The sequence below is a fragment of the Candida orthopsilosis genome, assembly GCF_000315875.1.
Source record: "Candida orthopsilosis Co 90-125, chromosome 6 draft sequence".
NCBI classification, from domain to species: domain Eukaryota; kingdom Fungi; phylum Ascomycota; class Pichiomycetes; order Serinales; family Debaryomycetaceae; genus Lodderomyces; species Lodderomyces orthopsilosis.
Genome location: NC_018300.1, coordinates 1 through 13,788, shown reverse-complemented (window position 1 = coordinate 13,788; position 13,788 = coordinate 1). Strand labels below are relative to the sequence as shown.

The window sequence follows — 13,788 nt, the reverse complement described above, 5'->3', positions numbered from 1 at the left end:
TCATTGTAAAAGGGCAAAGGTGGTGTGTTACGATATGTTTCAGGTAGTTGCTTTTGGCTTGAGTGGTTGGGTTGCTGTTGTGAAAGCATGTGGTGATAGGGGGAATCGTGTTGCAAAATCATTTCAGGGGTATATTTATAATTGTCGTGATATTTGCGACATAGATATACGACAGCACTACTTAAAAGAACTGTCCAGCACCTCCAATCATTTGCTGCAACATTCGACCAGCCGGAGTTTCCAAAACCACTTCCGGCAAGTTCAATATCCTATCGTCCAATTTCTTGTCACATAAGAACTCCAAAAACGTATTTGTAAAGTGATTGCAATTGTTGGTGAACAAATCGTATTGAGCAGCCTCATATTTCATATCTTCCCTACCTTTAAGATCATTGATAAACTCTTTGATAGTCTCATCATCAACAAAAGTTTCTCCAACATCAATCACCTCTATCGGTGTCCCATATTTAAGATGATGCGATTGAGCTTTAATTGTTTGTATACCCCGATCGAGATAATATTCATTGCCTCTGACCACAACCGATGTGTGATAAATAGCCTCAATGTCTGTGCCCAAGAGCATACGACTGTAGTTCCTGGCGAGACCTCTCGATAAGTCATACACGTATACTTGCACCGGCGCCGCTACTTCTTCCATTTCTTGAATGTGGTGGCAAAAGGAAAAAAAATAGAAATAGCAGATTCTCACATTTGTATAGAGGCGGATGCAAGACGGGTAATTTATCCGCCCTTGAAAAATCTTCTTCAAATCTGGTCCACTGCAAACTCCTGCAAACTCTCTTATACGATTGTAGATACGCGTTTCAGGTCCCCTGCTGCATCTTGCATATAGAGTGGTGTGTCAAAAAATCATATGTTTGTCTGAAAAAACACAAATCCAGACCATTAAAATTTTCTGCTTATATAAAAGGCACACGTTTCTTCCTCTCTGATCGATGTTTATCTTCCCCAACGATGGACTCCTCAATCAAGCACAGAAACTCAGAGCAGACATTCACATTTGTCACTCCACCAGCAGATGCATCTATAGAAGTCTTGAATGATTTTTACTGGACAAATGAAGCTGAACCACACGCGCTTCGTAGGAAGTTAATTCTTGCAAAACATCCAGAAGTGAGGAAGCTCACTGGGTATGAACCAAAGACAAAGTGGTATGTTACATTGGTCGTTCTTTTGCAGTTGTCGGTGGCATTTTACCTTCGAAATACACCTGTTTTGTCATGGAAGTTTGTCAGTTTGGCGTATGTGATTGGCGCCACTGCAAATCAAGCCATCTTCTTGGCCATACACGAGTTGAGTCATAATCTATTGTTTAAGAAGCCTTTGCATAATAAGTTGTTTGCTATTTTCACTAATATCCCTATTGGAATCCCCTATTCTGCCTCGTTTCAACCATATCACCAATTGCATCACAAATTCCAAGGTGATGAATATTTGGACACTGATTTGCCAACTCGATTTGAAGCTATTGTTATGTCCAATGTATTAGGGAAGGTGTTTTTTGCAACTTGTCAAATCTTCTTTTACGCTTTGAGGCCAATGTTTATCACCCAGATAAAATTCACCTACATCCATTTGTTGAATGTTGTTCATCAGCTTTTGTTTGATCATTTTTGGGTAAAGTATTTTGGATGGAAGAGTTTGGCCTATTTCATAATGAGTTCCTTTTTGGCAGGTTCATTGCATCCCTGTGCTGGTCATTTCATTGCTGAGCATTATGTGTTGAATGACAATAACAGGCCTAAAGCAAAGAATATACCTGTTCCTCCAGAGACGTATTCTTACTATGGCTCCCTCAACTTGGTTACTTGGAATGTTGGTTACCACAATGAGCATCACGATTTCCCCTATGTTGCTTGGACAAAGTTGCCTGAGCTAAGACGCATTGCAGCAGACTTTTATGACCCACTACCAAAAGTTGAAAGCTGGTGTGGCGTCATTTGGTGGTTTATATTTAATGATGTGAATACGCTATGGAATAGAGTTAAAAGAAAGGGAAAGGAAAAACATGGACACAAAATAGACAATCTAGACGAAAATTAGGACAATTAGGAAACTATTTACAAATTACCAAGAGCTTCTGTGACAGCATCAACTTGTAGTTGCGACTTTACAAATGATACCATCTCATCAACTGGCATGACATCTCCTTCATTCTCTTCACCTTGGCCTAGCTTCTTGACCCTAATTTTCCCTTCTGGGTACTCTTCTTTACCTAAAATGACGGCGAGTTTGGCACCAGATTTTTCAGCACCATCAAATTGTTTACGCGTGTTGGCTTTGGCTTTGTATAAGAACTCGGCATTGATGCCCGCCTTCCATAATTGGTTGGTAACGTGCATTCTCTCCTTTAAGAATCCATTCCAACCTTCGCCACCACCGAAAGCCATAACGTAGACATCAGTGTGTTGTGAGTTGAGTTTCGACAAGTCTGTTCTTTGTTTGATGATAGAGAATAATCTCTCGACACCAAAGGAAATACCAACACATGGGATAGATTTATTATTTGAAAACATACCAACCAAGTTGTCGTAACGACCACCTGCAGCAATCGATCCAACACCAACATAGGCTGATGCATCTTCATCTTCTCCCTTGGCTTCCTTTTTCAACTCACTTGCATTCTTTGGTGGTGCACTAGCAGCGGTGACTGCTTCATAGATAAGTCCAGTGTAGTAATCCAACCCTCTTGCCAAAGACAAGTCGAACTTGAGATTATCTTGGATATTGAAAGCTTCGACATAATCAGCCAACACTTCCATTTCTTGTATACCCTGTTGCGCTGTTGCGTTGTCAATTCCGCTTTGCCTCAAAATGTCAATAACCTCACGAATTGATCCACTATGTTGAACAAAAGTCCATATCTTGTCAGCAATTTCTTCACTCTGTCCTTTTTCTAAAATTTCCTTCTTGACTGCCTCCCATGGAGACTTGTCCAACTTATCAATTGCTGACGGAACCTTACGAATGTCCTCTTCCGGCACCCCACAAGCTTCAAAAATACCATCCAATATCTTACGATGGTTCAATTTAACTTTATAATCCTTAATGTTCAACTCATTCAACCCTTCACAAAGAATGTTTAAAATCTCCGAATCGGGAACCATTAAATCATATGTACCAGCAATGTCAAAATCACACTGGTAAAACTCTCTCATTCTTCCCTTTGTCATTGCAGGTTGATCTCTTCTGTATACTTTGGCAATGTGGTACCTCTTGATACTGCTCAAGTTATTGCATGCAACAAATCTTGCAAAAGGCACAGTCAAATCGTACCTCAAAGAGGTCAACTCACCACCTTGATCCTCCAAATTATAAATCAATTTCGAATCCTCACCATATTTTCCGGTCAAAATTTCCCTCAATTCAAACACTGGTGTATCAATAGTCACCCCACCATGTTTTTTGAAAATTGTTGACAATTTACCAAAGATGGATTCTCTGATAATCATATCCTTGTCGGCCCAATCCTTGGTACCTTTTGGGGTCTTGAGGAGGAATTCCTGTGCCTTGGCTTTCTTGGTCATCGTGGTGAAGAATCTAATCATAGAGTTTACAATTTTTTTTTTTTCAATTTTTTTTTTTTTTCCTAAATTATCTATTTAATCCTCGTTGACACCATTAGATTTAGAATACTTTAGACGAAGCATACCGTCTGTGAGAATTCTTTTACCCCAACTACCTGCAGCAGCATTACCTGTTTCGTCTCTGCATTGCTTCAAGAAGGGGAGAAGGGATGTGCCACCCGTTCCTTTCTCTTCTCCTTGTTTCTTTCTAGCTAATCCTGATCTTAAAGTGGTCCCTGAACCCATCTTGTTGACCTTCTTTGCTTGGAGAACAACGAACCTGGTGACAATCTGTATATGCTTATCTCTAAACGATTTCAACATTGCCAAACATGCATCATAAGCCAAGGTTAACTCTTCATCGTGTTGAGATTTGACAAAATCCCTAATTGTGAACGTGTATGGCTCTAAAGCTTCAAGGAACTCACGGTGTTTCTTTGGCATATATTCCCTCATCTCATTCAAAAAAGAATTGTCAGCAGTGAGATCACCAGTAGCATGATGGCAAACACCCAAAATAATATCAAAAAATTGAATCAACGATGACTGAGCATTAGACCCGCCAGCATAACTCCTCGGAGTCTTTTCATCTCCATAATAAACCCCTTTCTCAAGTCCCACACTACCCATATTCTTCCATCCAGCCAAAAAAGGTCTAATTCTAAAATAAAAAATATGCGGATCACACATTTCCTCCATACGCATCAAGATTGAACCAAGCATATCAATAGATTCAGCAAGTAGTTGAAGATTTTGAACTGCCTCCTTCATCTGACCGTTCTGTGCATTGTTTAAAGCGTCTAATCCTGCTTTAAGAGAGAAGGAACCTTCTTTCTCAAAGTAGACCAGGACTAGGTAAAACCATGATTCATCTATACTACCCGTAAATGTGTTTATTGTCGTGAGATTGTCCAAACTGAATTCACGACGATCGTCAATCTTCTTAAAGTTCCATAGACAAAGTGAAGCATAAGTTGCAATAGGAGGGAGCCCCAAAATCTTTGATACGTTAACACATGGAACGGCTATTTGTGAAGGTAACTTCTCAACCGGCTCGCCGCACCATATGTAGGCATGCGCTAGAAATGTCAATACTTGATACGCTCTCCTCATCTCTCTTTCATTTTCCAACTTGTTTATACTGAGTTGTGGAAGTTCGTTGATCACTTCTCTAATACGCTTTCCCATAATGTATGGTCCCAATTTGTCAATTACCTCTTCCCATGGTTGGTAGTACCCCTGCGGCAAACGCCCCAAGGGTGGTTCAGCTGGAAGAAAGCCTGAATATGGACTAATGTCGTACGCTTCTAATGTGGGAATCATTGGTTATGGATGAAAGAGAGAGTATTAGAGGCTTCTTCAAAAGATCAGTTGATAAAATTTCTTTTCCCTATTTACTTCGGGAAAGTTCCACTAGTGAAATGTCGCAATGTTTTGATGTAATTATAGAGAATGTCGCAATATTAAGAGTTGTATGAGAAAGCCACCTCTACTGAGCTTATTCTGAAAAGGTAGCGCTATTGTGCTTCCTAATGAAATCCACTTCAAGGAGGGTTGGTCAGATATACCGAAGGTGGTGAATGGTCACTCGAATGATACTTGTGACAAGAGTTTCAAGAAATTCAGACAATTTGAAAGTACCAGTAGAGCAGTTTGGATGGCACTAAAAATATTTTACCGTGCCATACACTGCGCCCTTATCGAGTGAGCACGAAGCTTGAAGGAGTGACTGCTAGTGAGAGTTTTGTCAGCCTACCTGTCTCAAACTAGATGCTGACACAGGTTATAATATCTAAGAGATGCTTCAGTGAACTCTGCTTTGGTGTTTAATGGTCATCTTTCATTTGCCCAATAAGGAAATCCCAACATACTCTATTCCTCGCCCTCCGAAAAACGTCCAAAAATCTCTCACCTAAATAAGGACAGCAAGCCAGTCATTACATCAAAAACCAAAGCAAGTCCTCTCAACATGTCATTCAAGGGTTTCAAGAAATCAATTGTAAGGGCTCCCCAAAACTTCCGTCAGAAGCTAAACATGGGAGAGGTCACCCACGATCCTGTTTATGAAGATGCCGAGCGGAGATTCAAGGAGATCGAGATCGAAACCAAAAAGTTGAATGATGAGTCAAAGAAATACTTTAAGGCCATTAGTGGAATGTTGGATGACCAAATTGATTTCTCTAAAGCCATTGAAGAGATTTATAAGCCCATTAGTGGGAAATTGTCTGATCCTAATGCCGCTGTTCCCGAGGACAATCCAGATGGTATCCAAGCAGCGGAACAATACAGAGCCTTGGTGTCTGAATTGAAAGATGAATTGAAACCGGATTTGGAATTGATTGAAAAGAGAGTTGTTGAACCGGCGCAGGAATTGTTACAAGTAATTAACGGGATCCGTAAAATGGCAACCAAGCGTGAGCACAAACAAGTTGACTTGGATAGACACAAGAGGACATACAAAAAATTTGAAGAGAAAAAGGAACGAACACCAAAGGATGAAGAAAAGATGTATAATGCTGAGGCGGAAGTGGATGTTGCCCAACAAGAATATGATTACTACAATGACTTGTTGAAGAATGAATTGCCTGTGTTGTTTCAAATGCAGAGCGACTTCATTAAACCTTTATTTACCTCCTTCTACTATATGCAGCTTAATATCTTCTATACTCTTTATACGAAAACCCAGGAGATGAAAATCCCATACTTTGATTTGGATTCCGACATTTTAGAAGCTTACAATTTGAAAAAAGGTGATATTGAAGAGAGAACAGATGCTATTGGAATTACCCATTTTAAGGTTGGCTATGCTAAGTCAAAGGTTGGTAAACTTCACGCAGCAAGAACTGCATCGCCAGGATATCAGTCACCACAAGCTACTTATCAGTCACCACAAGCTACCTATCAATCACCAACTGAGTACAAGCTGGCTTATCAAGATCAAGGTTACCAACCGCAACAAGCTTCTTACCAATCACCGCCACCGCCAGCTTATGTTAATACTCCACCTGCTACCGCCCCTGAAGTATGTATTGCCCTATATGATTACACCGCTCAAGCGCAAGGTGATCTTTCCTTTCCAGCTGGCGCTACCATCGAGATAATCAACAAAGATGACCCTGGTTGGTGGATGGGAAAGTACAATGGTGTAACTGGTTTGTTTCCATCGAATTATATAAAGACGTAGTTTATGTAATGTTTGTTCAATTTATTGTTTTTGTTTCTTTGGACATCCCTTTTGATTTAAAGGTGTTGAGAATATCTGAGTAATAAAAGAAAGAAAAATGCTGCAAAAATGGGAAGCGAACGCCAGTAAACAATGTAGAAAGGTACAGATTGGATTACACCCTTTCATATCCACATGGTGCTGATCATTGGATTGGTTCTTTTGGTAACCGCACCAATCCATAGCTTGTCAAAAAGTGATATTTTCATTGGCCTACAATCCAGTTTCTTGGGATAACCAAATTTCAACCAATTACTGCAAAAACCATGAACAGAAAAAAAATGTGAAAACTAATGAGTCATTGGAGACGATTACAGTTGGAATATTGCACAATATAATCCTTACAGTGACTGATTTACCAAGGCACCTTTATACCATGCAACTTCACTATGATCAACGGTGAACCCAGAATTTTGCTTGATGATTATCCCAATGAAATATTACGTGATATTATCACCAATACAGGCATCAACAATCTAACCAAGTTGCTCTCACGTCCATCATTTTTAGAACTGAACAATAACGTTAAACGTGCCATCAATAATGCCATATCAAGTTACACGTATAATAACAAGGCGACGAAACTAGAAAGATTGCCAAATAATTGGGAACAATCAACTAAATTCCAAACTGACTTTAAGACTGCAGGAGACTTTCAAATGTTCGACAATTACTGCGTGGATGAAGAAATGGAGTTAGATTCGAAAATTTACTATGAATTAGAAGATGCTAGTGATCTAATTGAGCTTCAGAGTCTAGTCTCTGCCTTGAAACCTAGCAAAACGATGAAATTACAATTGCATTTGGATTTTACAAAATGTGGCTGCCGATTTGTGGACTTGGCTAAGTTGCTTTCACATATGGGCCATTTGAGTGACAGGTTGAAACGCTTTGCAATAAGAGGGCCAGAGATGACTCATATTGAAGGTGAGGTTAATTTAGAACTTTTCACTAATGTGGAGGTTTTAAAGATAACCTGTCTCAAAGTAAATGGCACATTTTCAAATTTTCACAAACTACGAGAGCTTTGTTTTGCTCCAGTTCAATGGCAAAAGGGTTTTCTTGATATCTCTAAGTTGCCATCATCATTGAAATGCCTCGAAATTAATACTGATGATGTTGTAGACTCATCGTGCGATGGTATCACCTTCCCATCGCTCGAAAAGATTTCAATTAAATGCAATTACGATCCTGTACCTCCATTGGTCAAAAAGGTAATCCAGTTTATGACTTATCGAGAAACTAAAATTATCAACTACTCATACGATGGTTGCGATACTGTCGATGATTTTGTTTCGTTTGTTGCTGAAGTTGCAAAAGAGAATGGGTTCCATTTACAAAGTTTGTCAATTCAAGGTGCTATTGAGAATCCGTTGAATTTGTATCCATCAGATCTGCTTTCGCTTAGGTTTACTGAGAATGAACAGTTGACTTCGTTGTTAAAGTTGCCTCCCACTTTGAGGAAACTATCAATCACGGAGAATTACTACACTGAAATATCCAAGATCTTGGATATTCTCCCAAACACATTAGAACATTTAAATTTAAGTGCTAATGATGGTGATTGGGATGAGGCAAACACAGATTTTGCTAGGTTTAAAAGATTAAAGTCTCTCATTTTGTCCAACACTGAGATAGACAACATCAACAATTTCACATTTCCAGATTCACTTGAAATTTTGGACTTGAGTCAAAATAAACTACAAAACTTTCACGGAAGTTTCCACTTGAAGAAACTCAATTTATTCGGAAATCACATTAAATCCAGTGATTTTATTGAAAGAGGGCTTGAATCGCTGCACGTCGAGACATTATATCTTGGATACAAAATGGATTTTTCAGGTTGCTACTTACCAATACAGAGTTTAAGCTTGAACCGTTGCAACTTATCAGGGGTATGTCAGTTTGGTGATAAACTCGTTAGTTTACGAATGGAATTATGTAAAATCCAGGAGGGAGCAAGATTGATATTTCCCAAATTGAGGTTTTTATCGATCGTGCACTGTTTAAATGACACCTGTGATTTGGAATTGCCAAACACAGTTGAGGAAATTGACTTTTCTTTCAATGATTTCACTGTAATTCCAAGTTACCTTGGTAAGGTGGAACCTCGCGTTCTAAAGCTTGATCACAATAACCTCAGTAAAGCAACGCTTATGTTTTCCACCAATTCATTAGAAGTATTGGATCTTTCATCCAATCGAATAGAGGAGGTTAATTTGTCATTTCCAAAAGGCTCCACCAATCTCAAACTTTTAGATCTATGTGGAAATCAATTGAAGGAGATCTCAATGGAATCCATCGGTCACAATGACAAAAGCTCACACAACGACTTATACGAACTAAGTTTGGCGGACAACTTACTTAAAGAGGACCAGATTGCTACATTGATTCCAAAATTGCCAAAGTCCACCCAAAGTTTATGGGGTGATAGACAAACACCAAAGGGCCCAGGCAATTGGCTATGCAATGTACAACCCCAATAAAGAAAATCAATTTCAGTTTGGGTAAAACTTGGCTTGTGAAGAAGCTCGTGGGTGAGCTCGTACATACGTGGTAAAGAAAATAAGGTAGTGAATAGTTCCTAGTGTAATATTATACCTACTGTAAAAAGAACATAAAAGTCAAAATGGTACAGTTGGTGTTGTCTTTATGCAGTTGGTAGACCATCTTGTGTAGCTATTTTAATGGTGGTGCTCGATTTTTTTTTTCATAGTGGGCACCTCTATTACATTTTTGTGGTCCCCTAGGTTAGTTTTGTCTTCTTGGGGTATGTTGACTAGAAATGTTTCTCTCATGATGTACTCGAAAAATGTTTCTACCTTGGGTTACACAAAATTGACAAAGATTTCGCAGCTAATTCAGGATGAAAACCTAAAAGATGAGCTGAAGGTTGCTGGTGAGTGACGTTCGAAATAGGTCTCTCTAAGATTGACTATTTGCTTTTCAGACTACTAACGGGCGATAAATTTTATCACTAGAATAGCTCTCTTTTAAACTCCATAACGATCAAATGCTGTTCGTAGGTTTTGTGTACGCAAGGTACATCAACCAAAAAGATTCCAAACAAAATTCTGACTCACCAACTTGAGAAACTAAAAGAGATACCTAACAACCAAATGGGACACCATATACTTCTAGATAATTACCCTTATGATGTGTTGCAAAAGATTATTTCCAATGTAGGCCCTTCAAAACTCACCCAACTTCTTTCAAATTCTTTAAAGTTGAGCCAAAATGTGAAGAGCGCCATAGATCAAGAATTCATCAAGAATAGCTACAGATATATCACCAATCTGACAAAACCTGACAGCATGATAGCTGCCCAACGTGAAAGTGATTTTGTTAACGCCAGAGACTTTCAAATTTTTGACGAATATTGTGTGGATGAAGAATTAGGGGTGGTGTCAAAGGTTTGCTCCAAGTTGGTGTGCATGACTGACCTAATTGAACTTCAAAAGTTTCTCATTGGCTTAAGGCCCAGTGATACAGTGAAGTTGCACTTGTATGTCGACTTTACAAGCTGGCGCTTTTGGTTCCTCGACTTGACTCAATTAACTGAATCTATGATCCATATAAAGAGCCGCATAACCGGTTTCTCAATGCAAGTGTCTTCTAGGATTGATATAAGAGGGGAAATTGATTTAGACCTACTCAGGAACGTGGAAGTTTTGAAATTAAGTGAGTGCAAATTCAAGGGTTCATTTGCAAGCTGCGAAAGACTAAGAGAGCTTTCTTTACAGCCGGTGACAGAGATATACGAATTGCCAGTGTCGTTGAAAAGTCTCCATATTGCAGAATATAATTCAATTGATTTTATGTCAAGCGGCTGCACAAATTTTCCATCACTCAAACTGTTGTCGCTTACATGCTCGGGCAAGCCTTTGCCACAATATGTGAAAGAGATTCTATTGCAAATGACTTGTCAAGATACCACAACCATCAAATATGAATACACTGGTGATGAAACTGTCGATGAATTTCTTCTGTTCGTCTCAGAAGTTGCTGAAAAGAAAGGTTTTATTTTGAAGTCACTATCTGTGGTGGGTCCTCTCGCAAAAGCACCACCACAATACGCTTTAGAAAACCTTGAACTTTGTTACAATGAGAATGAACGGTTGACTTCGTTGTTAAAGTTGCCTCCCACTTTGAAAATATTGACAATGATTGGACATAACAATGTCTGCTTCAATGAGCTCTTAGATATGCTTCCATATACGTTGGAGAGTCTCAACTTGTCTTCCAATGTGGGAGGAGTTTGGGAAAATACAAACACACATTTCTCGAAGTTCAAAAAGTTAAAGTACCTCAATTTAAGTTCCAATTGGATCCAAAGCATTGAGAGCTTCACTTTTCCCGAATCACTCGAAGAATTGGTATTGCAAGGTAACTGCATCACCTCAATTGACTCAGTTGCATTTCCAACGAGGTTGAAGACTTTAAATTTGAATTTAAATCAGATTCAGAAAATTCTGAACCTTCCATCTTCGCTAAAATTGCTTAATGTCGAGAACAATTTTATTGAATCAATTCATATATCACAACATAACCTCGAACAATTTTTTGCGACTTGCACTGCAACCGAGACTTTTCCGTTTTTAGAGGTGGGAAATGTGCGATACTTGAAATTGACAAACTGTCGCTTTCCACCTAGCCATTTTCTTAACTTGACTAAACTACATTTGGAAAATTGTTATCAAATAAATAATATTCAGTTTGGACAGCACTCAAGGTTAGAAGAGCTTCAGTTATCTTCCAACAACCTTTCCGAAGTGCCACCGCAAATCTTCCAATTGAGGAACCTAAGATATTTGGGTCTCGGGCAAAATCAAATAAAATGTGCAATCGTTAGTCTTTCCACCAACTCATTGGAAGTATTGGATCTTTCGTCAAATGGAATAGAAGAGTTCCATTTGTCGTTCCCTGAAGGTGAAATCAAACTCAAGCAACTCGATTTGGGCTACAACCAGTTAAGAGAAATCTCTATGGATTCAATAGGTCATGTTGAGAATTTTGGCAGCTTTTGGGAGTTGGATTTAATAGGAAATCCTCTAAGTAAGGACGAGATTGCCAAATTAATTCCACAACTACCTCAATCTACTCACTGTTTGTGGGCCAATAGATTTGGATCATTTGTCGAAGGTGAAAGTGGGTACTTGAATTATTTATCTGAAGAGTTCATTCTGAGCTAACCAGGACTGTTGAAGAGGGAAATAATTAAAAGAGACGTGGTAATTGTTAGCGATTAGAGAGTTCCTGCAATTTGAGATTGAGTCCGTTGTGAGCCTCAGAGCTAAAGCATTTGATCTTGTATGACCACATGAATGTGAGTTTGGAATAGTGAAGTTTAATATTTTAACATCTCAATCATGTGAATATTTTTACTGTTCTTAGTAACATAGATTAATAGAGTTTGCACGAGTTGATATTTGGGTATATTCAGTCAGTGAAGTAGGATTTAGGTTGGAATCTTTGTCGTTGGATGGTTCTCTTGCAATTCCTTTAAGCGTATATCCGCTAACCCTGCTTGAGCTTAAAATGCATGGGGGGGAATGATTTATCCTCATTGCAAAAATTACCTCCCACTTTAAAGCAATTGACATTATCAGGACGCGGCTACTTCAAATGTGGTGAAATTTTCAGCAAGATCCCAATTGGATTGAATTATTTGCACTTGTCGAACTGTGATGCAATGAGGTATGCTGACACGGACTTTTCCAAATTCAAGAATTTAAAGCTACTCAAATTAAGTGGCTGTGGAATAGACAACTCAATCGTCAACAACATTCAATTCCCCGACTCACTCGAAAAATTGAATTTATCCGACAACACCATTGAGTCTATTGACAAAGTAAAATTTCCACAGGGAATTGTTAGTTTGTGCTTAGGTTGCAACCGCCTAAACCTTATAGAAGGACACAAATTTCCACAAACACTAAAAAAACTTGATGTTTCCGGAAACAAAATTAAGAGTGCTCGTCTTTTGAGGAATGAACTTGATGAAGAGCTTAAAATTGAGAGTCTTTTTTTGGCTTCTGATTCGCATGGTTTATCTTGTTGCGAGTTACCAACAAGAGTACAAACTTTACTCTTGGATCAATTCAAACCATTTAATGGCCAACGTATTGGAGACAACTTGGTGAGCTCGCTGATCATGGATTGCGATAATTTTCACTATATAAATTTTGGAGCACAATCGAAGCTAAGATACTTATCCATGCACAATTGCGACTTGGAGGGATTTAATAAAAGTTCTCTTCTGAGATTAGAGGAAATTGAATTGTCCTTTATGTCAAAAGTCCCTCAGGGGTTGGGCCATTTGAAAAAGTTGCGATATTTTATGCTTACTAAAAGTCCGATTGAGCATGCTGTTATCAATTTTTACTCCGACTCCTTAGAAGTGTTAGACCTTTCATCAAACCGAATAGAGAATGTTCAATTGACATTCCCTGATGGTAATACTAACCTCAAACGACTCGATTTGGGAGGAAATTGTCTACAAGATATCTCTTTGGAAGACATTGGACACACCAGTAAAAGCAAGTATAGTGATTTATGCGAATTAGGGTTATATGATAATAGAGAGTTGAGCAATGATCGGATAACTGTTTTAATACAACAATTGATAATCATGACAAAATGTTTATGGACGAATGAGACCGTTAAAATCTTTTACAATCGTTATGTAAATAATCATTTGATTAGGAATACCATAAAATAAGACAATGGTAGAGGAGGTGAGGCAGCTTTGACCTGGTTTTTTTGTTGAATTAGGGTAATTGTTTACAATTGAGCAGACTACAACCTTATATACAAAGTTACCAAAACGTGAGAATTCCCCATACTTAAGCGCTAACAAAAGCAAAACGTGGTTAACCGTTAAGAAGAGTGGGGGGGAAACGCGGGCAGGCATATTGTAAGTCCACCAGCTCTAGTATTTTGGGCCTTCTTATGGTCTCTATGTGTAGCTACGAGTGT

At 38.7% G+C, this 13,788-nt stretch overlaps 8 protein-coding genes across 8 annotated transcripts; 5 read left to right on the top strand and 3 right to left on the bottom strand. All coding sequences in view use genetic code 12, as the record gives it.

Moving 5' to 3' along the window:
- Window positions 1-181: 181 nt before the first annotated feature.
- CORT_0F00170 (transcription factor) lies at window positions 182-658 on the bottom strand (the record flags this gene model as incomplete). The annotated part of the gene is made up of 1 exon (XM_003870328.1): window positions 182-658. The coding sequence occupies one exon, from the start codon at window positions 656-658 to the stop codon at window positions 182-184; it is 477 nt and encodes a 158-aa protein (XP_003870377.1).
- Window positions 659-975: 317 nt separating this feature from the next.
- CORT_0F00160 (Des1 delta-4 sphingolipid desaturase) lies at window positions 976-2,064 on the top strand (the record flags this gene model as incomplete). The annotated part of the gene is made up of 1 exon (XM_003870327.1): window positions 976-2,064. The coding sequence occupies one exon, from the start codon at window positions 976-978 to the stop codon at window positions 2,062-2,064; it is 1,089 nt and encodes a 362-aa protein (XP_003870376.1).
- Window positions 2,065-2,081: 17 nt separating this feature from the next.
- CORT_0F00150 (Hts1 histidyl-tRNA synthetase) lies at window positions 2,082-3,569 on the bottom strand (the record flags this gene model as incomplete). Its single annotated transcript, XM_003870326.1, has 1 exon — window positions 2,082-3,569. One exon carries the CDS (start codon window positions 3,567-3,569, stop codon window positions 2,082-2,084), a length of 1,488 nt encoding a protein of 495 aa, XP_003870375.1.
- Window positions 3,570-3,623: 54 nt separating this feature from the next.
- Window positions 3,624-4,910, bottom strand: CORT_0F00140 (indoleamine 2,3-dioxygenase (IDO); the record flags this gene model as incomplete). Its single annotated transcript, XM_003870325.1, has 1 exon — window positions 3,624-4,910. The coding sequence occupies one exon, from the start codon at window positions 4,908-4,910 to the stop codon at window positions 3,624-3,626; it is 1,287 nt and encodes a 428-aa protein (XP_003870374.1).
- Window positions 4,911-5,556: 646 nt separating this feature from the next.
- On the top strand, window positions 5,557-6,771 carry CORT_0F00130 (Rvs167 protein; the record flags this gene model as incomplete). Its single annotated transcript, XM_003870324.1, has 1 exon — window positions 5,557-6,771. The coding sequence occupies one exon, from the start codon at window positions 5,557-5,559 to the stop codon at window positions 6,769-6,771; it is 1,215 nt and encodes a 404-aa protein (XP_003870373.1).
- A 428-nt stretch (window positions 6,772-7,199) lies between these two features.
- CORT_0F00120 (hypothetical protein) lies at window positions 7,200-9,296 on the top strand (the record flags this gene model as incomplete). Its single annotated transcript, XM_003870323.1, has 1 exon — window positions 7,200-9,296. One exon carries the CDS (start codon window positions 7,200-7,202, stop codon window positions 9,294-9,296), a length of 2,097 nt encoding a protein of 698 aa, XP_003870372.1.
- Window positions 9,297-10,124: 828 nt separating this feature from the next.
- Window positions 10,125-12,002, top strand: CORT_0F00110 (hypothetical protein; the record flags this gene model as incomplete). Its single annotated transcript, XM_003870322.1, has 1 exon — window positions 10,125-12,002. One exon carries the CDS (start codon window positions 10,125-10,127, stop codon window positions 12,000-12,002), a length of 1,878 nt encoding a protein of 625 aa, XP_003870371.1.
- A 350-nt stretch (window positions 12,003-12,352) lies between these two features.
- CORT_0F00100 (hypothetical protein) lies at window positions 12,353-13,531 on the top strand (the record flags this gene model as incomplete). Its single annotated transcript, XM_003870321.1, has 1 exon — window positions 12,353-13,531. The coding sequence occupies one exon, from the start codon at window positions 12,353-12,355 to the stop codon at window positions 13,529-13,531; it is 1,179 nt and encodes a 392-aa protein (XP_003870370.1).
- Between the last annotated feature and the right edge of the window lie 257 nt (window positions 13,532-13,788).